This window comes from Sciurus vulgaris, assembly GCF_902686455.1.
Source record: "Sciurus vulgaris genome assembly, chromosome: 7".
NCBI classification, from domain to species: Eukaryota; Metazoa; Chordata; class Mammalia; order Rodentia; family Sciuridae; genus Sciurus; species Sciurus vulgaris.
Genome location: NC_136467.1, coordinates 33110286 through 33138010, shown reverse-complemented (window position 1 = coordinate 33138010; position 27725 = coordinate 33110286). Strand labels below are relative to the sequence as shown.

The following is a 27725-nucleotide window of genomic DNA, read 5'->3' as shown; positions in this document are numbered from 1 at the left end:
GTATCCCACTGGGGCTTTAATTTGGACTTCTTCAATGAGTTATGATGTTGATCAGTGTCTCGAGACACTACATATCAGGGAAAGAAGGAGAGTGAGTTCTGAGAAATGAGAAATAAACAAGGTCAGTCCTGCTCTTTGCTCAGTTTACTGCTGGAGTTTATAGGCTTGCACAGGAGGGAGGGACCCAGGCAGAATCCGCATTCTCCCTGAGTCAGGCCCGCAGAGCTGGGAGCAAGGGGAGGCCTCCTAGGTTACAGTCCACACAGTAGGACATGGGAGAGGAGAGAAATGCCCGGGGAGGGAACTCCAGGCTTCTTCAGAGGGTCCTAGTCAAGTCCTCTACCAGGTACTGAACCTCTCATGCATAAATTTAAAAGACAGATTATCCAGTGCTCAAAGGACATTGAGAAAATATTCTCACATTGTTAAAGGTTTAATGTTGTAAATGAATTTTAGAAAGCAAGTCTCACAAATACATTAATATTTGAAGTACATATAACTTGACTCAATGCATTTAGCAATGTATCCAAAAGAAAGGAAACTAGCCGGGCCCAGTGACAAAAGTCTGTAATCCCAATGGTGGCTTGGGGAGGCTGAGACAGGAGGAACGAGAGTTCAAAACAGTGAGGCACTAAGCAACTCAGTGAGACCCTGTCTCTAAATAAAATACAAAATATGGCTTGGAATGTGGCTTAGTGGTTGAGTGCCCCCAGTTCAATCCCTGGTAACCCCCAACCCCCAAAAGAAAGAATCTACTGATACATGAAGATATGCTTATAAGAACATCAAAGCATTATCAAAGCATTATTCGTGATAGAAAAAGAAATGAAGTCACCTTAAGTGTACTCCAATAGAGATGCTGCAAAATTATGGCTTATACTTAATGGAGGATTAAGTTATATTCATATTAAAATAAATGTTATTATATTTTGACCTGCAATGATAAGCATGGTAATTTAAAAAAACAAATTTATATATGTATAGGAATCACAAACTTGTTTTTTAAAAATGGGAGATTAACCTAATATAAACATATTAATGTTGTAAATGTTTTCTACAGCATCAAATTATAGAAAGATACAAATGAATCTGTTACCATTGGTTACCTCAGGGAAGTAGAATTTGGAAGAAGAGGAACATTGCTAATTTTTCTTTTATATGTTGTTCACTTTTCCACTTGTTTGAAGGAGGAGATGTTGCACTGGAAATGAAGCAAGTACACACAAGAAGTACTCTCATATTAAAATAAAGCGTTCCCTTGAGAAACAGAGTACAGAACAAACCCATCACCTTCCAGACGATGAGGGATAAAAGTGTAACAGTCGTGATCTCTTTTCAAGACTGTTAAAGGCCAGTCAAGGAACACAACCCTTCACTTATGAATTCCATATGATTATTAAGTTAAACCGAAGAAAAAAATAAATTATTCCATAAAATAACTTTTACTACTTTGAATAAATATAGTTTGAAGTAATGTGAATGAATCAACAATCTGGTGGAAATTTTTAATTGCTATAGGAGTGGAAAATATTACTCACAGTACTGTCATTTCCTGTTTTTCACTAAAAAAAACCTCAGTTCTTTTACCTTGTAAACTTAATTTGTGAATTTTATAAACCCTTATAATGAGAATTTGACTTATATAACAAATAAGTGCATTTGGCAGCCTATTTTTTTTTTTTAAATAAACCTTATCTCAAAAGTGAACATAGAAATAAAAAGCAAAGATAGTGGAAGTAGTAAATTTCAGGTTGTAAAAGAACTTATGTATCATATTAAATTCGGTTCAATATAAACAAATATAACTCAATTTTCTCCCTCTTAAATGTCTAAGGCAACTCAATGAAATCAAAGTGAAATTCCAACCGTTCTAAATTATTGGATAATTACATCGAAGTAATTTAGAGCTCTTTCAAAAGCTCTAAAACTTCTTTAATTATAGATTATTAAAAGATTATACAGTAGAAAGGGGTATAAATCTTAAGTACATTTTTTACCTTGAAATTGTTCTATATTTCATATTGTAAAACAGATAACAGCAATTTATGACCTGAATTTGAATCCTAGTTTCAATTAAACTGGATGAGAAAAAGCAGTGTTCTTCTCTGGACCTCACTGTCTGCCACCATGAAGTACAATGTTGAAAACAGCAAACAGATGGTTTAGACTGCTGAAGGGAATAAAGGTTACAATGAAATGACAATACTTTACTTCTTTCATGCTTCACCTGCTTCCAAATAAGGTTCTCAGTAATCTGATATATAGATAGTATCTATTTTGCCAAAGAGGAAACTAAGATTCAGATAAGTTCTGCAAGTTACTTAAGGACATATAAGTGATAAATGGCATAACCAGTTTTTGAAATCAGGCCTACAAAACCTGAAAGATAAGGCTCTTCACACTTAAGCATGTATAAATTAAGTCAACTGTTCAAGTTCATAGTACTCCTAACACCTGTATGTGTAGCAAAAATTAAGAGCTCAGACATGAGAATTTGGTAAGGTTGAGTCTCTATCCCACATTTGCCATTCTCTAGCTCTTTAAATTTAGAGAACACATCATATTTTTCTAAGCCTCAGTTTCCTCATCTGAAAAATGATGTAAGTAGTAAGTGAAGTATAGTGTCTGGTATGTAATGAGCAACCTGTATTTGTTTTCTAAAATTCAACTTTGTTTTTGTGTTATTGTTGTTTATTTGTTTTTTTTTTTTTTTTGTTCTGTTTTGTTTTGTTTTTGTTTTTTTTTGTACCAAGGATTGAACCAAGGGGCATTTAATCACTAAGACAATATCCCCAGCCCTTATATATTTTATTTTGAGACAGGGTAGTGCTATGTTGCTTAGGGCCTCACTAAATTGAAAGTTCAACATTTTTAAAGCACTTTCAGAGTAATGTTAAGAGAAGAGTTGTTTCATTTTTACATATGAGTATAGATTAATACCAAGATCATAAAAGCCAGGGGAAATGAAAGGCAGCAGATTCACTAACCGACTGAGATACTGATTATTGTGATGAGAAACGTGTATTCAGTTTTCATTCAAAAGGATTACTCTCACCTCAAGGTCATATTAAAATCAAATCTGATGGAGAAAAATATTCGATCTCATTAACAAGAATGATTTTAGAAAACCTATGAAAGATTTAAATACTTAAGAGAAACAAATATGCATTTGGAGGGAATGAATTTAAGGTGGTACTTTTTAAAATGTTGGGCCATGAATCTCAAGAACATTTTAGGTTGATGTTTCAAGAAACTGAAAAGCTAAATGATACAAACCTCACCTACAAGGAAGCCAGAGATGTCACATAATTTTTGACTGACATGGAGAATGAGAAAAACTTCACTTAAGTTCCGGGCTCTAAGGAAGATCCTTTGTTTCCACCAGAACTGAAAGACCATCTTCCTCTTCCTAGAAATTGCCTGCAGTCTGACCTTAAAGACCTAAACAATTACATGCATATGCATGCAATTAAGAGGTAGCCTTGCGTTCTATTTGAGAAAGTATGATGCAATTTGTGGGTTTTAACACTAAGCAAAACTTGTTAAAGCCACACAATGGTATCATTCAAGATAAAGTCAGTGACACCATTTAGGTATTAAAGGCCACAATCTGCAGTCCCTTTCAGTATTTCACACTAGGGTCTTTGGTATGGTTAAGGCATTTCTGATCAAAAAAATGCAGTTGCCCTGACAACAAGGAACTGCAGGATTCTGTATTCTAACTCGACATACTAGACTATGGATTTAAAGTGGAGCCAGCAGCTGCTATTTGGCCCTAGTACAAGCAGATGTTGGTTATAGCATCAACTATTCTTTGCCACATGTGGAGCCAAAATGAGCTTCCTCCCAGATCAATATGTAAAATTTCAGAATGTTAATGATGAAGCAAGAGTCCTAGTTTTCGTCAATGATGGCTCTTTTCCACAAATCTGAAAGTCATGTTCTGAGGCCAAACCATCAAAAGTGCTAATACACATGCATTTTAAAGACTATACTGTCTTCCTCAGGGAAAAGAAACTAAAGGAGTATTGTCAGTAACAGGCAAGTTACTTAACCTCTCTGGACTCAGTTTCCCAGAGGAAATATTGTGAAACGAGGATAATAATGTTGCCTTCTTCAGAGGTTTTTATTTTGAGGATGGAGGAGCCACAAAATGTACAACTGCTGTTGATCAGTTTTGGTTCTGACCATTTAGTTTTATTTTGGTGCCTCTAGTATATAAACAGAGAGGTTGCCTGCTACTTATCCCAACCATATCACCATTACTCTAAAATCTAACTTCTTTACACTTTTCCCAAATGGCTTGGGACTGTGCCCAACTGTTAATGCTCTCTCCTTTCTTCTTGCCTTTACTGCCTCTGTCAGGCAGTTTGATATGTTTATCTGCTAGCTTTGGGGGTTCTCTATTATTTGTATGCATCTTTTCTGCCCTGCTAGTCTGTGAGTCCTATTTTTAATTGCCATAAAGCCTGTTTTATACTGCCTTTATCTGACAAAAGATATTACATTGAGTGCTGTCTAAAGCATACACTCAGTAGACCCTCTGTGATTCTTCTTTGCAATTCAGAGGTGTAGGGTGAAAGGATGTTTCTGGCTATTTAAGATATATATTGGGCATAATGAGTACATAGCTCATTTCTAAATCACTCCATAGACCAAAATGACAGTTCTATGCTTTCAGGACTTTCTCAGGCCAACCCGAAGGCAGAGAGGCCATGAGTAGCATATACACACACATTAACAGTTATTTATATGGTCTTTCCTTTTCTTGATATTGAATTAAATATTAAGTAAAATTTCAGATTCAGCCATTCAGTGAGATTCCAGTGATAAAAAGATTTCTCATTACTGGTAATGGAAGGCATGTTAAAATCAGCAAGATCACTTTCAGTATACCGTTTCTAAAATGCATCCATTACATTAGAATCAATGTGTAGAGTTAGCTGCAATGCATTTATTTCATTAGAACATAAATCTTTTTTCCTTCATAGAAGAAAGTATCCGTTATATCTGAATTAGTTCAAATTTTGTAATGAAAACCAGCTGTGGTTTCAGGAAACAGCTGGTGTTTTTGCATCTCCACTTCCACAAAGAAATGTGTAATGTGCCAAGGAATAAACTATGTCAGAACCATAAACTGCTTAATTCTTCTTCATGTGTGGGCAACTAAAATAATGCATTGTGATACTAGATATCCAATGTGTATTCGTGCTTCCTAATATTTGTTGACTAAAACAGTTTATGACTACAAAATATGGTAATTAATGTTACTTACTAAAAAGGGCATTTTACTGGGTGGTAAAAAATATAATTTAACAAAGGCAGTCTCCAGAAAATTCTAATAAATAGAAATCAGTGTTCTCAAGCAGGGGGCTTAGTTCAGGGCCACCTGGAGAATGTCTCCAAACAATAGCAACATCCAGATCCATCACAAAAGCCTGAACTTCACCTCTACAGATCTGATTGGGGTCATTCTAATATAAATCAATAATGACTCCATGAAGCAAGACTCAATTATAATATTTTTGATATGTTAGGGTAAGATTTTACTTTATAAAATATATTATTAATTCTTATATATAATCTGAATTTTTGACACATAAATACTTTCAAAGTAAGCATATCAAGAGAGACTTGATATTTTAAATACCACTGTGCAGCCTTTTATAACTTGACAAAAGTGTGAAAAACTATACTGATTCATGAGCTTTCTAAACTTGAGATTCAAATATATTATTTATTTAAAATGAGTACCCGTTGCATATATAATTTTTTTCTAATTACTAAAGCTCCAGCCATAAAAAAAAAAAAAAAACTATTAAAAGGGTAATGGATGCCATCCTATTTTGAAAGGTACCAATTTTTTACATTGAAAATAGACATCAAAATAAAATTGCCATATTATACCCTATGGGAACACATGAACATTACCTGCATTCTTTTTGTAATTTTTAAGATGAACTTGACTTTTTACTAAATCATATTTTATAAAAGAAAAGTGTGAATGCTGTGTGTGTGTGTGTGTATATACACACACACACACACACACACACACACACACACACACACACACATTGGTTTTATCCATTTCCAGCTTTGTCAATTACAGTATTTAGTGAAAGAAGTCACGGGATTTTAAGGGTTAACAGCCACTTAAACTACTCAGTTATACAGATTTACAGTCGTTGAGTCATGTTATTAACACGAATTCAATCTCCTGAGAGGCACCATGGTGAAATCACATTAACATTCAGGTGACCAATGACCAAAGCAGGCTTGGAACCTGGACACCCCCTGTCTTGTTTTTAGGCACTCTAAGAGGCTAACACTTCAGTTTTCCCCCCAGTACCATGTCTCTTCTTGTTTTGGGGTACATTAAGCATTTTGCCATAAACATAAACACCAAATGAAATAGTGAGCATTTCCTCTCATGAGTCACTTTTTACAGACTGTAACTGGGAAGGGGAATGGAACAGCCCATTACCATTATTTTCATTTCCATGGAGGATTTTGACTCAGCTCACACAGAGGCTGCTGGCTTGTTTCCAACCATCCTTATGCCACAGCATGTGTCCAACAAGATTAACAGGCTCATTACCTTCTATCCACTGGAATTACTGCTAACTCCTTTCTCCTTAACATCGTCTCTAACATTCTGCCCCTTTTTATACCCATAAGCATAATCTTTAGTGTAATCATCTTAACTCTAATCTTAATTATAATGACTTCCTAAATCACAAATGAAACTTAAATGTGTTATCTATTATTACTGACCAGTTGTCAACCCCTCAGGGTGAAAACACCGGACCCATGAGTACTCAGTCTGATAGGTCCCCAGATCTTTGAACTGAAGTCTCTGGATGGTTCTAGTGCGGTCTGTTCATGTAGCCCGGGGAAAATACACAGATCCGCTAGGACTCAAAAGTAGCCTGGTTCTATATGGTATTGGGCACTTTAAATTTAAGAAGGTGGATCTTGTTGTGTTCACAAGAAAAAAAAAAAAAAAACAAAAAAAAAAAACCAAAGGGCACAAGGAAACTTAGGAGGTGATAAATATGACTATTAACCTTGGTTTTGGCGATGGCACCATGGGTGCTTGCATGTGTCCAAACTCATTAAATTGTACACATTAAATATGTGAATATCAATTAGATCTCAGTAAGGCTATCAAAAAAATAAAAAGTAGCCTGGGACCTGAGAAGCTTTTGGAAAAACTATCAGAGATTTCCTATATATTATTTTTCATTGTAATATATACGTGTTGAGAAGATCCTAAGTCCTCAGGTAGTAAACTGTTCAAAGTTCCACTAGTTTTCCTAGGACGTTCTTGTGTTCAAGCATTGACTCTTTTTCATATAATTTGTGCAGTGTTGGATCCGTTACTAAAGATTTCTCCACCTCAGTGTGTTCATCTGTAAAATGGCAGGAACTCACCTGCTAACAGGCTGTGGACATTTAATGAGATGATGTATTTAAAGTAGCAAAAATAGGCAAATAGTTATCTACATACTTCTCTTGTGTAAAAAAGTCATTCATATTTTATTGTTACCTCTAAACTCTTTTGTACCATTAACATCTAAAGCTCAACATATATATCAGTTTTCTTTCAGTAAAAGTGCTATTAATTAAATTATGTACCCACTTGTATAGCTAATAATTAGTATTAAATGAGGTAGTGATTTTCAATGCAGTCACCAACCTTTGGGAATACTTGAAAAAGATATATAAGATTGGTGGTAGAGTAGGATGGTAGAAAAAAAGACTAAGGAAAACAAATATTCTTTTTTGTCTGTTGAAAATGGCATTACCGTTAGGTCAGAGAATGGAAGGCTAATGGGTGACCTAAGAATGGGAAAGAATATTTCCCAGAGGATAGTCGCCAGTTGGTTTTCATCCCTACTTAGACAAGAACAGGAGGAAATTAGCTTAAATTTCATTTGGTTTGGAGTAATGGAAGGAAGCTATGAAATCTAATTCCCAAGGAGCCTTTCTGCAGAATAAAACAGAGACTTACTGCCTGCCATGGTTTCAGAGTACCCCGACTCTAAGCATGAGAAAACACTAGATGAAGTTTGCCATCCATCTCTGTAATGCCCTTCAAGGGAAGAAAACAAGCAATTATGAGCCGATTGTGCAACAGGTGTTTTCACTTGTATTCATTTAATCTTCGCGGAAAATTATTTTTCCTACTTTGTAAGTGAAGATACAAGCTCTGAGAGTTTAGTCTGCCCCAGGGCATGAAGCTAATGAAAAGCAGCATTAAAACACATTATCATGCAGTTTACCTATTTCAACAGTCTTCCTACCACCAGGGCACTCTTCATTTTTATCCTTATTTTTCAAGATTTAAGAGGTTTGAAAAACAAAGTAAATTGGTAGTATGGCTATTACTTATTGAGATATCTAGTGTAGGTCCAACACAACCACTTTGCAATATCTCCCTGGACTATGGTCACCAACATTTGAGATAAGTACAACTATTGGCCCTGTTCACAGATGGACACCTAAAACTCCAGGAAGTTACACTGCTTGCCCTGGATCACCCTGGTAAGTTGTGGAGCCAAGATTTGAACCACACTGTCTGGCCCTGTAAGTTATGCCACAGCAACTAGATAATATGGAAACTGTCAAGATTTGTGGTTTCATAGTTTGATTTAATTTGAATTCTTAAATTTTCATTATCTTTATGTGTTCTAAGCAGCTATTATAGAAACTTAATAGTCATTAAATATCTGTAATAGGCTCAGCTAAGGACATGGGTACTTAAAGATAAAAAAGTGAATAGTGCCGGGCATGGTGGTGCATACCTGTAATCTCAATGGCTTGGGAAGCTGAGGCAGGAGGATCATGAGTTCAAAGCCAGCCTCAGCAAATTAGCAAGGCCCTAAGCAATTCAGTGAGATCCTGTCTCTAAATAAAATACAAAAAAGGGCTGGAGATTTGACTCAGTAGTTAAGTGCTCCTGGGTGGGTTCAATCCCAGATACCAAAAAAAAAAAAAAAAAAAAAAAAAAAAATGGTTTCCAGACCAGATCTTTCTAAATATCAAGTATTTCTGTTAGCAGCTCAAGCCATCACCAATGTCTCTAGACATTCTGGATTCTCCTGGGGTTCTGGGACATTTTATTATGCTCTAGAAAGGTTTGAGATGTATCAAAATAAATGCTAAGAAACCCATGCCTAAAGAGCTGAAGATGGCCTTTTAGCTTCGGCATTTCACCCTGATCTGCCAAGGAGGGACTATGACCATGCAACATCCAAACCCCAGCACAGATCTCATCTTTTGTTTTCATCAAGTCACATGTACTTAGAAATAGAAAGAGCCAATTCAGATTATCTGGTTCAATCCCTTTATCTTACTGGGAAGGAATTTGAGGACCAGGAAAGGTTAAGTACTTTCTCCAGGGTCAGAAAGCTAATTGGTGCCAGAGTTACCAATAAGTCACTTCCACGAACAGACATGCTTTCAAAGTGCATTCAATTACTTCGTACTCCCAAGTGACTGTTAAGAACACCCATGTAGCCAGGCAGTCTCTGATGTTTCTGTGAAGTCAATGCAACCCAAGAGATCTAGAATGAACTTTTCAACACTGAGCATCCTAAGTCAGCAATCTTTAAAGTACACACTCTGAGTTAAATCATTACCATTTGGTATTCCTTCCAACTTTTTTTTGTCTAAAGTTATAGTTTTGGCCACAGGAAATGTCCAAGTATTTTTATCTCTTATTTAGTGGATAAAAGATATATAAAACTTCAGATATACTTGCATATGCTATAAAATTATTTGACATTTGTAAACTTTATAACACAAATTCCTGAAACGGGATTCTTTTGTTTTCATAAAACCTTTTCTAGAATCTAGGTCAGGAATCATCGATTTTTCAGTTGATGAAAAATTTGCATGGGTATGATGGTAATTCACTGGCATTAAGAATTTAACATACAGTGTTGCCAAGTATTTAGAAGTATTTTCACAAATAAGGCAATGCCAAAAAACCAAAGGTTGAATGTTCTTTCTGCTATGTGGATATTAACACATAATCGGGGGAGGTAAGGGGTAGAAATTCACTGGATTAGACAAAGGGGAATGAAGAGAGGGGAGAGGGTATGGGAATAAGAAAGACAGCAGAATGAACAGACATCACTTTCCTATGTTCATATATGAATACATGACCAGTGAAACTCCACATCACGTACAACTACAAGAATGGGATCCTAATTAGAATAAGTTATACTCCATGTAATGCATAATATGTCAAAATATATTCTACTGCCATGTATATCTAAAAAGAACAAATAAAAAATTAAAAAAAATATTACCTAGCTATATGTGAAGCCTAAATAAAAGTGTTTATTTAAAAAAAGGTATTTTCACATGAAGCCTATGGTAAAAGTTAATTTGTTTCAACTTGCTAAATCTTTCTAAAGACCCAGAGATTTGCCTTTGGGGAAGATGGCTAAATTAGCAAAAGATAAAAGGGAAACATCAGTGAGCAAAACAATTTCTACAAGGTTGGAATGGATTTGAAGAAAACACAACCAATCATTCAGTCAGCAGGTAATAGCAAACACCTACTAATCTTCCACATGATAAAATAAAACAGAAATGAACACATGAGAAAGAACGAGAACTGAAGTACAGAATCTGTGAAGATGCATCCCTGAGAACAAATCAAAACACTATTTCCATTAGGGGAAAAAAATCCCACACCATTTAATATATATTTTGAAAAACCATTTCAGGGGGAAAGTGAATGAGATACATTCTCAGAGAAGAGCCAATTCTGAGAGTTGTAAAATTATGTAGTTTGACACTGAGAATTCTCAAATTCTCACAATTTAAAATTAACCCAGAAAGCTCACACATTTTCAGAAATAGAAACCCTCTACCACACTTGACATTTCTGAAATGTGTAAATGATGAAAATTTCCACTTGACAGTATCTTTTATTCTTAAAAAGAAATCAACACAATAGGGAAACTCAGCAGCAGAGTCCATGTAACATAGTATGTAAAGCCAAACGTTCATGTTATATGCCTAGCGTAGGAAATCAATTTTGCGTAACTATTTCACGGCTATACAGTACTACTCAGGCTTCAGGACATTCTGTGGCTACTTAATGTTAATTATTCTTAGATTTTCTTGTCCTAGGAAACATTCCCTGAGGTAAATCATTGAGATTTATGAATGCCACCAATAGAAGAGAATGGCAGTGTGTCTAATTTCATGTTATGAAAGATATTCTGTTCAGTAGCAAGTTAGAAAGCATTTAGCATTTCCCTTCCTGCATCTATTGATGGAGAAAAGCATTAGGACAGTGATTTGTTTACATCAACTTTATATTCTTCAAAGGAGAATGTTTTCAAGGTGACCTCACTAACTGAAAATGATTGACAATCTAGTTTTTGTTTTGTTTTTTTAACTATGTCTAGAAAGAATTGATTTGAGATCCTTCAGCAACCCAGAAACTTACCAAGATGACCAACAGATTAGCAATGGTGTGTTGCAACTGACATGCAAAATTTTCTTTAATAGACACTATGTGCCAACCTCTGTTCTAAATGCTTCACAAATATTAAACTCATTTGATCTACTTAGCATTCATAAAAGCCCTGTTAGGTGGGAACTATTATTACCCAAGTTCCATATGAGGAAACTGAGACACAGAGAGAGAGAGAGAGAGAAATAATTTGTCAGAGGTCATATAACTAGTAAAAACATTACTAGTAAAAGTAATCCTATTTTAGAACTCAGCAATGGTCAATCTTTCTCCTTAAAGGACTCAGGGATGGTGATTTTGCCAGACTGCGTTTCTCTTTAAATAGTAGGCTGTCAATAAGCACTTATTAAATTGAAAAAGGCACATGATGTTTAAACAGATACATCGGAGTTGTGGTTTATCCATGAAGAGAATTCCCTGTCAATAAAAGTCCCTAAAAGAAAAGGTGTTAAACTAAATAAGCCCACAATCCAGCAAAGCATATCCAAGTATTAATGTTAGTCTTAATAATGACATTACTGGTTGAGTAGAATCACCTTCCATTAAAATTTTAGATTCAGGGTTAGGTCACTGTCTGTGAAAGGTAGAGTCCTGCTGACATATGGAGAGATAGGCTGAGCAGGTCTCAAGTGTGACCGAGATTACCTCAGATCAAAAGGGTGGTTTTAATACAAATTACCAAAACTTTTCTACAATTTCCATATCTATCTGCAAGTGTAATATGCTCTTGTCTAATACACATCATAATCTTAAAGATCTTCACATCATAATTTTAAAGATTATTTTCAAGAATCAAAAATACAGCCAACCACGGTAATGTACACTTGTAAACCCAGCAACTCGGGAGGTTAAGGCAGGAGGATCACAAGTTCCAGGCCAGCCTGGATGACTTAGCAAGACCCTGTCTCAAAATAAAAAATAAAAAGGGTTAGGGATGTAGTTCAGTGGTACAGTGCCCATTTCCAATTTCTAGGACCAGACACACACACACACATGGACAAAATAAAAAATAAAACACAATAAATCGGAATCACAAATAAATGGGAAGCACTTTTACTATAATCCCATCTTTTTCCCACAGATAATTTTTAAAATAATTTCAGTAATTTTTAAGATAATTTGACACAGGGAGGTTCTGTGGAATGAAACTAACCAAATTATGTTATGCACATGAATGAATATGTCACAACAAAGCCCACTATTATGTACGATCATGATCCACCAATTAAAAAATGACCTAAAAACCAAATTATTGACCTTATTATTTCATAATTTAGCAGTAAACAACTTCATATGATTAAAATTGAAATTGAAAATATAATGTTTCTAGAGTTAGCAATTCCCATTAAACACATTCATATTTGAATTACTGGTATATTTTATTTGTTTAGTTCTACAATTATTACAGCAACAAAATGTGTAGTATCAACACTGAAGCTGAAAATATCAACTATTTCTTTGTTTGAACTAGAGGCCAGACAGTGAAAATGATTTCTCACAATACTACTCTAATCAATATTCTTAAAGCTCACTGCAAATGACATGCCACATAAAACAATACAGAAGCAATGTACTGTAAAAGTACTTTTTGTAGCAGAGATGGACTGAGGCTTTTTGATATAGTGACCTGTGGAGCATAAAATAAGGAATAAGGAGAAGTACCTCACTGGATGACTTTTAAAAATGTGTAAGTGTTTGATTCTATGAAAAAAATATACTTTTCCTAAATTATTAGAAATCATCTCTATTAGGAAAAAGAGAATGGAAATTCGATGACTTCTTAAGGGACAACCTGGACCTATGAATTTTACTTCAAAGTGTTATTAAAATTTCAATGTAACCTGGCATAAGCTGTAAATTAAAATGGCTTTGGATAGGCTGTCTCACAACAACCTATATAACCTAAATAGTCTGAATTTAGTTTCCCAGAACTTGTTTTTGTATGTTATCATATTTAAATTCATTTTTGAGGAAAACATTTCATAATACTCAGTGAACCTTAAGATGTTTTAGAGCTTAAAAATAACATCAAAAATTTATCCTTTTAGTGGTATTCCTAAGTAATACCAAAATTTTAAATTCTGGCCACACAAGTTCTGGTCCCTGCAGTGACAGAAGTTGGTAAGTATGCTCCTTTCCAACCTGCTGTCCCTCCCTCAATGCCCTCTTGCTAAATGAAAAGACTTTTTGGTGTTTAGTTGACCTCCAACCATTGCAAGTTCCAACGTCTTTCATGCCACTAAAATCCCTCTTGATACAAATGCTTAATGAAAACAACAATCTGCTTCCAAGAATACTTAATTCTAGGTCCAGAGTATTTTGATACACTTGTGATGGAAACACTAGTTAAGAATTCTTAGATGAAGTATCAAGCAAAGTATCTGACATAGAGAATAGAAACATATATTGGTGTCTCTTAACTTTAGAGAGTCATTTTTTTATTCTACTCAATTATTTGCATTAATAGTGATAAGAACTAAGAAGTGGTTAAGTTCTTTACATCCTCTCAATTACTATTTGCTTACAAATGAATAAGGGATCTATTTTGTGAAACACTGGTTTCTATTTCTGATCCTACAGCTTTACATTTGCCCCTTATGCCAAGTAACAATTACATTTACTGACATGGAATATATATAAAATATAATGTTGTCTTTTCAGAGAAAGACATTTCATTGGTATAAGAGAAGGACTGAGGCACTATAATAAGTACATAAGATTAGAATTTGCATTCACCTATCACATGTATGATATAAAATAATTTCTTGCACAGAGGCAAAAGATTCATCTGCAGTCACACGCTTGGCAAGTCTTCCTTTGGCAAAATTATCCTACAAATATTTAGGACTACATATCAACTTGAACTTTCCCTCAACTCACTCCTTTTGCCTTTCTGTGTAGTTGTGAATCTTCTCTGGAGCACAAGGCACATCTGTCCAACTGGAGGAATATATTAAAAAGTAACAAATTTAAGTCACTTTGTAGAATGTGCTCAATGTTTCCATCTCTGCTAAAATGGTTTGAGGTTGGTAGGGAGAATATTGTGACTGCCTGCCTTTTACAGATGATGAAGGCAAGCCTACAGAATTACCCAGAATGATTTACCTGAGAGCACATAGTTTGATAAAAAAGTGGACCAGCAATTCAAATCCACATGTTCTCCTCAAAATTTCAGAATGTAAACATTTGCTCATTTCTCGCATCCACAGAGCTTCATTAAATAGTCTGGAGCTGACAGAAAAGCAGCAATGTCTGACTTTCTGTATGCATTACCTAATTCTACCTCATTCTGTCTTGTGTCTTGGCCATATTTCCCACAATCTCCCAATAAGTTCTTTGAGAGAACAGATCATAATCTTCAGTGTCTGTGTCACTGCCAACAACTACTAGTACAGAGCCAAGGAACTGTAATTATTTTTAATACTTGTTCATTTACTAACTAGATGCAAAAATTGTGGGGAGGAAGCGTTAGGGCTAGGAGGGAATTGTATGGCACAGGCAAATTGAACTTACATATTGTCCAATTTTGTATTTTTGTAATTCTGTAGAAGTTTGCTATTTTTATTTTCTTCCTATTTAAAAATAAACACTGCCACATATTATTTTTATGACACTATTCAGTATATTCAGTGAAACAGAGTCTCAAACAGTAACTACAGGGAAAATAACCTTTCTGGATTTGATTTATTCTATATGTAAATATATTATTTTAAATTGCAACCCCAGCAATTTTACTTGTAAAAGTATTTCCTAAAGAAATAACTAGAGTGGCTCAAATGCACCTCTAAACTTTTAGCTTTGACACATAATATTAGTAGATAACCAAAATACTAATTACAATCCAAGTTTTCAGAATCTGAAAACAGTGTGTGGGTTAGCCAAGTCAGTTCTTTGTTTTCATATAGTTGAAATAATTTTCATATAATTGAAAATTGCTTCTATATGTTTTACTATTTCCATTTTAAGGATAGCAATTTCTCCAGCTGTGCCAATTAAGTTTAGTCTGAGTGAGTCACATACCTTAATCACATGATGCTTTTCCTGGAACACAGGAATCTTAAACATTTGGCACCAATATGTTGTACCTTTGTTTGGGATGGGGACCTGTCTTAATAAAAAGGGGAGGGAGACATAGAGTCACATTGTGTTGTCAAATGTCATGCTAAATACAGTACATCACTGTAAAGACTCTCATATTAAGTAAGACCATTCATTTATGATCATAAAACCTAAAGAAACTTACGTCCTGATTCACTAGGTCAAAGTATGGTAAGGTTGTAGGCAACACGCTGGTTGTCTCAGGATTCAATAATCGAAGACTCTTGGTGCCTCGATTGGAGTCATGGTACTTGGGACCAGCTTCTCCCACATCTTCCTGGTGGTAGGCCCAGATCACTCTCACTGTGCTCTCCTGGTGATCAGACATGGCATGTTATGTCTCATAAAAGCACTTTCTTTACCTGAATTGATTTAAGGAACTCTATTTAAAGCCAAATATAAAAATAAAGAGAAGGGGAAAAAAGACACCTGGAGTTATCAACCTGGTCTCTGACATTAATTTCATAAATTTGATTAAGTCATTAAGGATCCAAATAGACAAATTACTTTGGGGAAAGAATTATCATTCTCAGCACACACGATATGCGTCCCAAAACAGAGTGAAGGACAATTGACTCACAAATTACACTTTTCGTGAATAAGACAACAGTAAATCCATGTCAAGCCAAAATTCTAAAGCAACAGCTAGCGGTTAGAAAGCAAATACTCTTGTTATAAAGCAGGAACTTTGGAAAATTAAAACCTGCTTTAATATGATGGAACATTTCAAGGCAGGGAACCCAGATAGAATGAAAATTAAAATTACCGTAAGATTTTTCCTTTGACAGTAATTTTTTTCCAGTCATGTGTATGAATTTATAGAAAGGGCAAATACAGAAGGAATCTCTGATTCTGGACTTTATTATGACAAAGTGGATCAGTAGTCACTTTATGACTCCTGGGAATTTCCGAGGGACTGGGGTACCAAACCAGGGAAAGTACTATCAGATGAAACTGGTTTCCACTGAACCACCAGGAGAGATTGCTCGGAGGGATGTGTCCTGGGAAAGGTTTGATCAGGTACAGAGAAACCGTTCAGTCCTTCCTCCCACAGAAAAAGGTGCTTTGGGCAGATCTTTGTAATAAAACTTTGAAAATGGACAATAAAGCAAAAGCTATTCATTTTAAATGTTCTCTTTGCTCTCTTCTTTCTTAATAAGTGAATGACTATAATTATTATTCCAATTAAAGTATAATTGTACTACTGTATTTTACACAAAAGTAATCCACGTGTGTTCTTTCCTCCTCTTTTACTCCTTCTGCTGAATGTTAATCACAATGACTTCAGATTTTTTATATTCCCATTTTTAAAGCTCAAATTTAGTGAATAAAAGAGATCCTTTTATTGGTCTATGCAAAATGAAATTAATGCAAGCAATTCATGGAAATTTCCAAAGTGCCACATGAATTACATGTCCTCCAAATATTTAACTTGTGTATGCATAAAGATATTAATTTTGCATGAAAGCTAAAAATAAGAACTCTCATATAGTATGCCAGTAGGTGATTATAATTAGTTGACTATTCATCTTGATTTTAGAAATTTACAAAGATATATCAGTTATGAATCAGACGAATTATATTCTAGAACTTGGAATCATAATTCTTTCTTGAGTCATATATCTCTTCAAACGTTTTATCTATTGTCTATTTTTAAATTTTACAGGGAATTTACATTTATAAGTAAGTTTATACGAACTTTAAAGGGCTCTTCAAAATGATAAAATCACACAAAACTACCTTTACTGAAATTTATAGTATTAGAGGGGTTTTTTAGCTTCTGAAGAGATTTTCAGAAAGTCTCCAAATTCATGTGACTTTGTGGTCAATGATTATTTTTCAGTACTTATTCCTTTATTCTTAGTGTCTCACATTATAATGATACAGTTTTACTCAAGCATGCACTCACTCACGTCTCCTTACCGTTAGGCTCTTGTCATTTAGGTCACATGTATGCAGTCTCTGGTAAATTCAATTATTGGTGTGTGCTGTTTTCCATGGCATACTCTAGGTGGTAATCTTGCTGAGTATCTTTTTTCAACTCTTTATTTGCATTTGTAAAATAATCCTGTTGAAAACATTTTTAAAAAAATGAATATTCGAAGTACAGAGTGAAAAGAATTTCAGAGAATTTATGGAACCTTAAAACCACAATTCTGGATTTTCTTACCACAAGTGTTTTATCTAGACTCATTTTGTGAGTCCTGGAAACTTCCCAGGGCCCCACCAAGAAAAGGGAGGATAGATTTATAATATCATAAAACATTTTTGAAAAAAGAATGAGCTGGGCCCGGCTGGCACATGCCGATAATCCTAGAGTCTCAGGAGGCTGAGGGCGGGAGGTTTGCAAGTTCAAAATCAGTCTCAGCAACTTAGTGAGGCTCTGTGTAACCTAGAGAGACCCTGTCTCAAACTTTAAAATTAAATAATATAAAACAGCCTGGGGATATGGCTCAGTGATAAGTGCCCCTGGGTTCAAACTCTGGCCATCAAATCAATCAATCAATCAAACAATCAATCAAAAATTTTTAAAAAGAATGAGCATTTCAGGTCACTGAGTATTTTTTCTGCATTGTACAAATGAAGAGGGGGACTAATATCTTACCCCAAAGTGAAATAAGCTAGCAGTAAAGCCAGAACCAGCCCCAAGGTCAGCGCTCTTTCCACTATTACACCTGGTGAAGCATCCCTTCACCCTTCATTAAAACGAAGAGACCCCTGGAAAGGATTCAGAATGAGCTTTAATGGGGCATGCATATTATGAGAAAGTAATGAGAAAATAGGCAAAGAAATGGAAGTAGTCAAATTGCACGATATTGGGAAATCTAGGGAAGTTTTGTTTTTGTGGCTCAGCCTTAGTTTCCATTCTAAACTTGTTCAGTCATGTACATACCACTTCTGGGGGTGGGCAGACAAGTGCAATGGACAGAACATGGGCTTTGAGATCTAATGACTAGGATCTGTCCCCTTCCTGTCTCCATACATAGCCTTTCAGAATTGTTGAAATCAAATGCTGAGAGCTTTAGTTTTGACTTTAGTAAAAGGAGAGATGGTGATAGATATTTATTTCTAGATTTTGGAATATAAATCAATGAAATATAGTAGGAGTGCCTACCATGGTTAGTGCCCATTCCATGCTAATTTGCTTTCTTCTTTGGCAACATAATTTATTTTTCCCCCAAAATATGTCCATATGCCCTGTGCCATTGGCTTGCTGTGCTGAGAACTGTGCTGCTGTTAACTTCCACTAATGTAACACACAAAATTTGCCTTAATTATGCGTTTTAGTGAAAAGACAGAAAAAGCCTGCACTTGTGTAAATATGAGGCTTTTCCCAAACTGTCCTCAACCCCTCAGAAAAGCCGCAAAGTATTTTCGTCCCTTATTTTATCTGTAAGGGCCAGGTGGCCGACCACCCTTCCCCTAGCTGTCAGGATGACCCCAAAGCAAACTTTGCTGACACAAAAGTGAACTTAAAAATAACGACCACCCTCCTCTCGGTGGTCAGGGTGACCCAGAATTTAAAATAACATGCTTTGTATGCAATTTTATATGTTAACCAATCAAAAAGAGCACTGTAAAACTGCTCGCCTTTCATTATAAAAACCCTGCCAAACATGGGCTCGGGGCCTCTTAGCGTCACCGGTTACCGAGTGCGTGGAGGAACAGGCTCGAGCTTGCTAATAAATGACTCTTTGTTGCTTGCATTGATTGTGGTCTCTGGTGGTCTTTGTGGGGTCTCGAGCCACTGGGCACAACATTAGTACCTAATTATACCTTGTTTTTGAAACAAATTGTAAAATGTTCTAGAATGTACATGCTGAATATAAGTACTTTTATTAATATTAAAATGTACTTTAAGACTTGATTAATATTCTTTTAAAAATAATTTTTAGTTGTAGATAGACACAATACCTTTATTTTGTTTATTTATTTTTATCTGGTGCTGAGGCTCGACATGAGCTAAGCAAGCGCTCTCTACCACTGAGCCACGACTCCAGCCCAAGAATTGATTAATATTCTTGACTGAGAAAGTACTTTATTAAAAAAAATCTTACAGTTCATTAATTAAAACCTTAATGTTTGCAAACTAGTAAATTTTCTGACTCTAAGATTTTTTTTTAAAAACTCAACTTAAAATATTTGTCTATGAAAGTCACCCTCAAATGGATGGCATTTGGTACTTTTAGCACCTTTTTATGGTAATTATCAAGTGTGGATAAATTTAATATCTGAGGTCTTTAATATGTTCAACCACAAACTACTTCACCCTGGTAACATTAACCACAGCTTACGAGTACATTCTACATACCTGGCCCTGTTTAGGCAAACTACATGTATTAACTCATTTAACTTTCATATGAAATCTGTGAGATAAAACTATTTTCCCATTTTTGCAGGTAGACATGGAAGCAACATATCCAGCATTCTACAGCTGAGAAACTATAAAGGCAATATTAAATGTGGGTAGTCTGACCTGAGGTTGTACCTTTACTATTCTACACTATAGTCGACACTGTTGGAATGGAATAGATCCTTTCATTCTTGTTTATTTTTTCTGTCTATATAATGAGTCACATTAGGGTTTTTGTTTTGTTTTTATTTTGCTCATTTTGTTTTACAGAAAATGTTACCTTTATATAGCTAAAGTTGGGTTCTGACAAAATTTTTATTCTGAGAACCAGGCTGTAATTGTTAAAGCAATTTAAATGAAGTAGGACTGAGATGTGCCCATTTTCATCTCACACATTGTCAGTAGGAAATGAAATAACAAAGCTTATGAACAAAGATTTAGATCAACTAAATGCTTTACGCTAAACTCAGATTTTATTACATTATTCATGCAATCACAGTTTTTTCAAACAAAAGAGAAATCGTAATCAGTAGAAAGAGTCGAATAATTATCCTAGTCTTGCAAATGTTTCCAAAACCATTAGTTCCACAAAATTTCTAGCTTGCTTGCCAATTTTCCATTCATTCTCTTTCCACTCAACAGCACCAATTCCTTCCAGCTATTCTACCTTTGTATGGCTTTTCAGATAATTTAGCTATGAGGAAATGGAAGAAGCTTCACTCAGTTTTGCTGCAATCCCATGAGCTCATCTACCTTGTGCAAACCAAATAGTACCTGATATTAAAAGACTGTTGTCAACTATTTCAAAGTTCTAGACTCTGAGGAAAATGGGATTGTCCAAAACAAGTAGATGTCTTGAAACTTAGTAAGGGGAAATATGGTGGGATCTTATTAAAACTAAAATTACAATGTGAGCTAACCTAACCATCACTGTAATTGAACCATAATTTTTCTCATTTTTCAAATTTTAGGGCCTATTCTGGAGACATAGCTTCAGCTTCGATCTTACTCTATCTAGTTATCCAAACCATATGCTTATTCACAGGTTTACTTCAACTTGGGCCCTCATTAGTTCACAGGTTAATCTCATTTTCCCAGGAGGCCTCCCAAAACATATATTCTAAACCTTCTCCCTACAAGATACCAGCATTCCTCCACCCTGAGCTTACATCTCACCTCTCACCTTAGTGAGATTACTTCAGCTATAATACATGAGAGCTCCTGCCCTGGCTTCTTTATATCCTAGAAAATATCCTTAATGGAATCATAAAACTTACTCCATGTAAAAGAAAGCAGGAAAAGAAAATAAATAAAACAGATTAGATAAAAAAGAAAACGAAAATGAAAGAGAAACGTCGCAACAGATTTTTAAGACATTAAAAGGTCAATATTATACATAACTTGGTGCCAAAAGAAATGGATAATTCAGATGGGAAATAAAGGCCTTGAAAGTCACAAACTGGTAAAAATCATTCAAAAAACACAGATACTCTGTATAGCCCTACAACTTATTATAGGTAAAAACTTTATTATAAGAAAATTCTAGGCCAAGATGTCTTTACCTGGAATTTTACCAAATATTTGAGGAAGAGATAATACCGATCTCTCACAAGCTTTTCTAGAAAATGAAGGAACAGGAAGCACTTCCCCAATCATTATTTTTACTCCAGCATTACCCTAACACCAAAGCCAAAGATATTACAAAAAACAATTATAGATTGAAAACCTCTCATTGGCCCTAGATGCAGATTTTCTTAAAAACAGAAATTGAAGTATCTTTTAGCAAACAGAATCCAACAATATAAAAAAGGATCATATATCATGACTGCAGACTTATTTAAACATTAAAAAGTGATCACACAATTCATCATATTAAAAGTCTAAAAAAGAAAAAATCATGATAATCTCCATAAATGCAGAAAAAACATTTGAAAAACACTGACATAGGCAGAAATCTCTTGGTCATCTAGCAATAGGTTTGTCTCTACCTTATAAAGAATACCTCTAAAAAGTCCATAGACAGCATCATACTGAATAATGAAACACTAAATTCTTGCCAAGTTTAGGAAGAAACCCTGGGACCAAGGTAACCTGCTTTCTATTACAAAATTTTTGGTTTGCCATTGTAATCTTCTGTATTCATATTTTACCCTTTGGTAACCTCACCTACTTCAAGTTTTAAATCATCACTTTTAACTCAGTATTACATATCCAAAAGTTGATTTCACTTGTAAGTCTTATTGTTGTTTCAAATGCAGTAAGTCCAAAATTATATTTACCCTTTACCTGTAAGATTTGTTCTCCAGATTTTCTTTACTTTTACTGCCACACTCCCAGCTATCCAAATTCAAAACTGCAGTTTTCTTTAACTTCTCTGCTAATCTTCACAGAAAGGTTCCTATCAACACTTCCTTTAAAATAATAACACACTTTGTGCTTCTATTTTATTTTGATTTCCATCTTAGTTCAGACTCTACCATTTACTTCTGTCAATATCTTCCTTGGAAAATCATTCTCAAAGTATTACTGCAATGTAGTCACTAATATATAGTATATTTTAAAATCTAGATTTGTAATTCACTAAAATTCAGCCTGACCTGGACTTTCAGGTTATCTATTGTTTGATTTTGCCACATAACATCTGGTTATTGTTCCCCTCAAATACAGGCCTTTTTCCAGGCTTTTGCTTTTGTTCACACCCTTCCTCTCCATCTCTCCTACTCTCTTAATGCAACTGAGACACCCTCTCCATGAATTCCATCTATTGAATCCCTTCCACTCAAGGCTCATACTCCATTCGATTTCCTCTGTGAAGTGTTCCTTGATCCTTCCCACTGGAAGTAATCATTTCTTCTCTGAATCCTTATTCCTCTATTTACATCCCAAGTAGGATGCATGTGATATATATTTTAGACATTGAACTATCTTCTCAACCATGTGGCAATTGACTAGAAGCAGCTAATCTCATTAATCCAGTTATAAATGTGCACCTTTAGAACAGTTGTTCACACTGTAAATGGAACCCCCCCAAAAAGCAAGATGATAGACTATTTTCACACTTGCTCTCAATTATATTTACATATGGTTAAGACCTGGTGTGAAATGTGTTTAGCCAGATGCTAGAATGAATTTGGGGCCACATGATTTGCCATGGAGACACATCTGGCACTGAAATTCAGAAATGCTGTTATAACCTTTTAACCCCTATGTGGGCATGAATCTTAGGAAACTGACATCAGTATTTAGAAAAAAGAATTTATGCATGCAACAATTCTGAAATCCTTTTAAACAAGGAAGGCATTGCCTACCTATTCTAAGTAATAAGAAAAAACCTGAGAGAAACCATACTTAAGAATATATTCTAACTTATATCCCCAGACTGACATGCATAATGAAGATGCTCTTTGAATATATGTACTTTAAAAGGAAGCATCTATTTTTCCTGAATGAGGAGATGACTTTGAAAATAAAAGAATGCAAGAACTGTCATCTGAGAGTCATGCCTCTGTGGTGGAGGACCAGTTTAACTTGATGGAACACAAATATTCCTTAGTGGTACCTTTTGTCTTCCTTTGGTACTAAGAAAATACATGGACATCAATCAAATACAGCTTTAATGGTATCAAAATTATACAGCAAAAGTACATATTGGCAAATCTTAAAGCAAGTTACACGAGGTAACGGGAAAGAAAAAAAGCCAAGAAACAATTCTGGGTTCTAAAATTCATGCCATTCAACTATTTTTCCTGGGAGGAAGAAAAAGAAGGAAGAAAGCCAGCAAGCCACTCAAAGAATGCTCTGTCTTGAAATGATGATTGTTGAGATGCAGATTGGCAAAGCCTAAAAAATGTTGGATGAATTTCAGAGTTTTACTGACAGTTTGACAAAGGGAGAATGCTATTCTAGTGAACAATCAATGGGTTAATTATTGTGTTATGACTGTTCTCTAAGAAAGAAAATAAAACAAAACTGAAGAATGAAATGGACATAGTACAACATTGACCAATAAGTGTTCAAATACCAATAAAATCACCTACAAGTTGATATTTACAAAACAATAATATGTAGTGTTTATGAGTATTTAAGGAATTTTCCATTGCATTTTTAGTATATCTGATTTCCACCTTTAAAATTACCCTCCACTCCCTGTTTCACTTTGTAAATGGATCTCCATGTATGTCCTCCGTTAACCCCATTCCTCAGCCATCTTCCTACTCAATATTCTAGGAATTTTCAAAATAAAAATGGGAACATGGATCACAGTGCACATTTCATTGTAATGGTCTAATGTCATAGTCACTATTAAAATGTAATTATATCATGAATATTAAATATATATATAAACATATGCATGTTATATATTAAAATACATATTTTATAGATCATATATGTTTATATAACAAAATATTGACAAATAAGTTATCCCACTCCTCAGCTTATACCCAAAGGACCTAAAATCAGCAAACTACAGTAACACAGCCACATTAATGTTCATAGCAGCTCAGTTCACAAAGCTAGATTGCGGAACCAACCTAGATGCCCTTCAACAGGTGAATGGATAAAGAAACTGTGGTATATATACACAATGGAATACTATTCAGATATAAAGAAGAATAATATTATGGCATTTGCAAATAAATGGATAGAATTGGAGAATATCATGTTTAGCGAAATAAGCCAAGCCCAAAAAACCAAAGGCCGAATGTATTCCCTGATAAGTGAAGAATGATATATAATGGGGCTGGGGAGTGGGGAATGAGAGAATAATGGGGGAACTTTAGAATATGTAGAAGGAAAAATGAGAGGGAGAGGGTATGAAAAATGGTGGAATGAGACAGACATCATTACCCTATGTACATGTATGATTACACGAATGGTATGAATCTACACTGTGTGCAACCATAGAAATGAAATTATGTACCCCATTTGTTGTACAATGAATCAAAATGTAGTCTGTAAAAAATTAAAAGCTAAATAAAATAATAATAATAAAAAAGTTTCCATTAAGAATCATTAAGAGAATGGACTTCATGGTAGTAAGAGGTTGGGGAGAATTCAAAGATCATGATTCTGTAAAAATTTTTAAAGAGTTTAAAAATAAAAATTGTAGTTTTGCCTTGTTTTGTTTTTGTACTGGGGCTTGAACCCGGGGTGCTTAACCAGTGAGTCACATCTCCAGCCCTTTTTATTTTTTTATTTTTGAAATAGGGTCTTGCTAAGTTGCAGACACTGGCTTTGAAATCTCTATCCTGCCTCATTGGGAGTACAGGCATGTGCCACTGTGCCTGGCAAATATGTCAGTTTTTAATAATGTAAATGTAAAAGTTGATATGCAGAAATCATGTTAGTTTATACTTAAATCATCTTAATGTTCTGAAAAGTGAAATGTGAAGTAGTTACCCTATATGAATGACTTTATGTGCATGTCAATCATGTTTAAGTGAAATACCTAGCTCAGCTTCAATATTGATTGTCACTGAGGTATTATTTTTTACTTTCATTGTGGAATAAATATTGATCATGTATTTAACTTGTTCATATTTCTCTAGATAAAATACTCCCTGGTGACCTTGAAAATCTGAGTGACTAACCCCTGATAATAAAGTTAGTCTTCTGCTGTATCACGAAAACATTTCTCCTGAAACATGTTCTCACAAAATACATTTTTCATTGGAATCTTTTATGCTTTGAAAAAATTATGAAATATATAATCGAGGGTTCAAAATGCTGTGTGGCAACTGTAAAATAAGTCACCAACAGCACAAGTTGGCAGGAAGTTGAAATTTATCATTTAACATGATAGCATGAATACTGTCACTTTCAAACTAAGACAACATACTGAAAAAGCCAGCTTTGATAATCAGCAAGATTGCTATGACCCCTTGTTCAAAATCATGATTACACAGATGTTAAATTGGTTCTCACTCATTGTCAGTCTTTTTTTCTGTCCCTCTTAAAAAAAGCTCTGCTACGGAATAGAGCTTTGACTGGTGCTGTGTTAAACAGGATGAATTGAAAACTCTTATGGGTGTAATAAAACATATGAATAGACTTTGGTTCAGCTTGAAGAACTGAATGTAAGCACAGCTGCGGGACAATCCTTGAGAAAAATGTTACCATCTGTCATCATTTTCTTCAACAGGTGCCTACAGTTTTTCTTCTGTTTCTAAATCTCAAAAGGCTTGTTACTTCAAACATTTGTCTGTACTATCTATTTCTATAATAAGTGTTATGGTAGTTTAATAATATTGATAGTATAATAAATATTTTCATGATAAAGAGAATCTTTGATCCTCAAAATATCATAAAGCTGTATAAACAGCCTATACAAGCACAATCTTCAGATTTCAATAGCTTTAAAAAGTCATTTCTTCGTTAATCTTAGAAATCTAAATGGAATGTCAAAATAGAAGGGAACTGTGCTTTAGAAACCACTTCAGACAAAACAGAAACTCTCTCGGTCTAATAAGGATCTCTCAAATATCTATCAAATATCAAAATATGAACCCACCTGAGCCCTTGAGCACCCCGGGAGTTTGGTGAAGGCCACCTTATGAAACCACATCCTGGATTTTCTGCCACAGCCAAACATCTCATTTTAGTTCTCAGGTTGATTAAGTTCATACTTTTTGCTAAATTATATGATTATCAGGGGTCCATAATAAAATCAAAACATTTATTCTTTGTCTATAACAATATACTTCAGCAGAAAAAACAAATTCAGGTTTGACCATTCCGAGAATATTCTTTTTCTTCGTCTTATCCCATCATCTAAATTTAAACTTGTCTTAACTGTCCATGACCATTTCATGCAAGGAATAAAGCTGGTTTCTTCTCCCCGTCTTCCTCACTCACTCTGTCCATTCTTCTGTCCTGGGGGGAGGGGGGGTGTGTCCATACTACTGTGGCTACTGTATCGGCAATGAGGAGGAGGAATATGAATGGGACACTTGGGAGTATTGTGGTGGTCCCATAGGTTCAAGCTTGAGAGGTAGTGGACATGTTTTAGATTCATTTAAGAGGAAAAGTCAATAGAACCTGAAGACGGGTTTTTATTCTGTTTTCAATTTTTTATTTGTTCTTTTTAGTTATACATGGCAATAGAATGTACTTTGGCAAATCACACATACATGGAGTATAACTTCCTATTCTTGTGGTTGTACATGATGTGGAGTTACACTGGTTTTGTATTCACATATGAACATAGGAAAGTTGTGTCTGATTCATTTCTGTCTTTCCTATTCCCATCTCCCTTCCTTCCCCCGACTCTCCCCTGTCCAATTCGGTGAACCTCCACACCCCCCACCCCACATTGTAAGTCAGCATCTACATATCAGAGAGAACATTAGGACTTTGGGTTTGGGGGATTGGCCTATTTCACTTAGATGATCATCTCCAGTTCCATCCATTTACTGGCAAATGCCTAATTTCAATCTTCTGTGGCTAAGTAATATTCCATTGCGTACAGTTACTCCATTTTCTTCATCCATTTATGAAGGTGGGTTTTTAGATAAAGGACGAAGGAAGGGGAAGAAGAACAATCCCTTATTATTTGACTGGAGCTAACAAGAAGTGCCATTTACTGAGATAGGGAAGGCCGGGAAGAAACCACGTTGGAAGTAAATCATACTAAGTTTGAAAAGTCTACCAAATACTGGGGTGGGCAGTTCAGGAAGTGAGAATATGTCCAAGAGAAGGCAAAGCAATGCACCAATGGAAAGCAGGGGAGGGGCTTTGAAACTCACCAAATTTACATTGCCTTTGCTCTTGAAG

At 35.0% G+C, this 27725-nt stretch overlaps 1 protein-coding gene across 1 annotated transcript in view; it reads right to left on the bottom strand.

Annotated features, from left to right (window-relative positions):
* MOXD1 (monooxygenase DBH like 1) overlaps nucleotides 1–27725 on the bottom strand; it is a 78551-nt gene that overhangs the window by 41236 nt on the left and 9590 nt on the right. Inside the window, 5 exon segments of the mRNA XM_079148198.1 lie at nucleotides 15521–15604; nucleotides 15744–15911; nucleotides 17522–17559; nucleotides 17562–17579; nucleotides 17582–17666. Coding sequence (XP_079004324.1) covers nucleotides 15521–15604; nucleotides 15744–15911; nucleotides 17522–17559; nucleotides 17562–17579; nucleotides 17582–17666 — 393 coding nt within the window.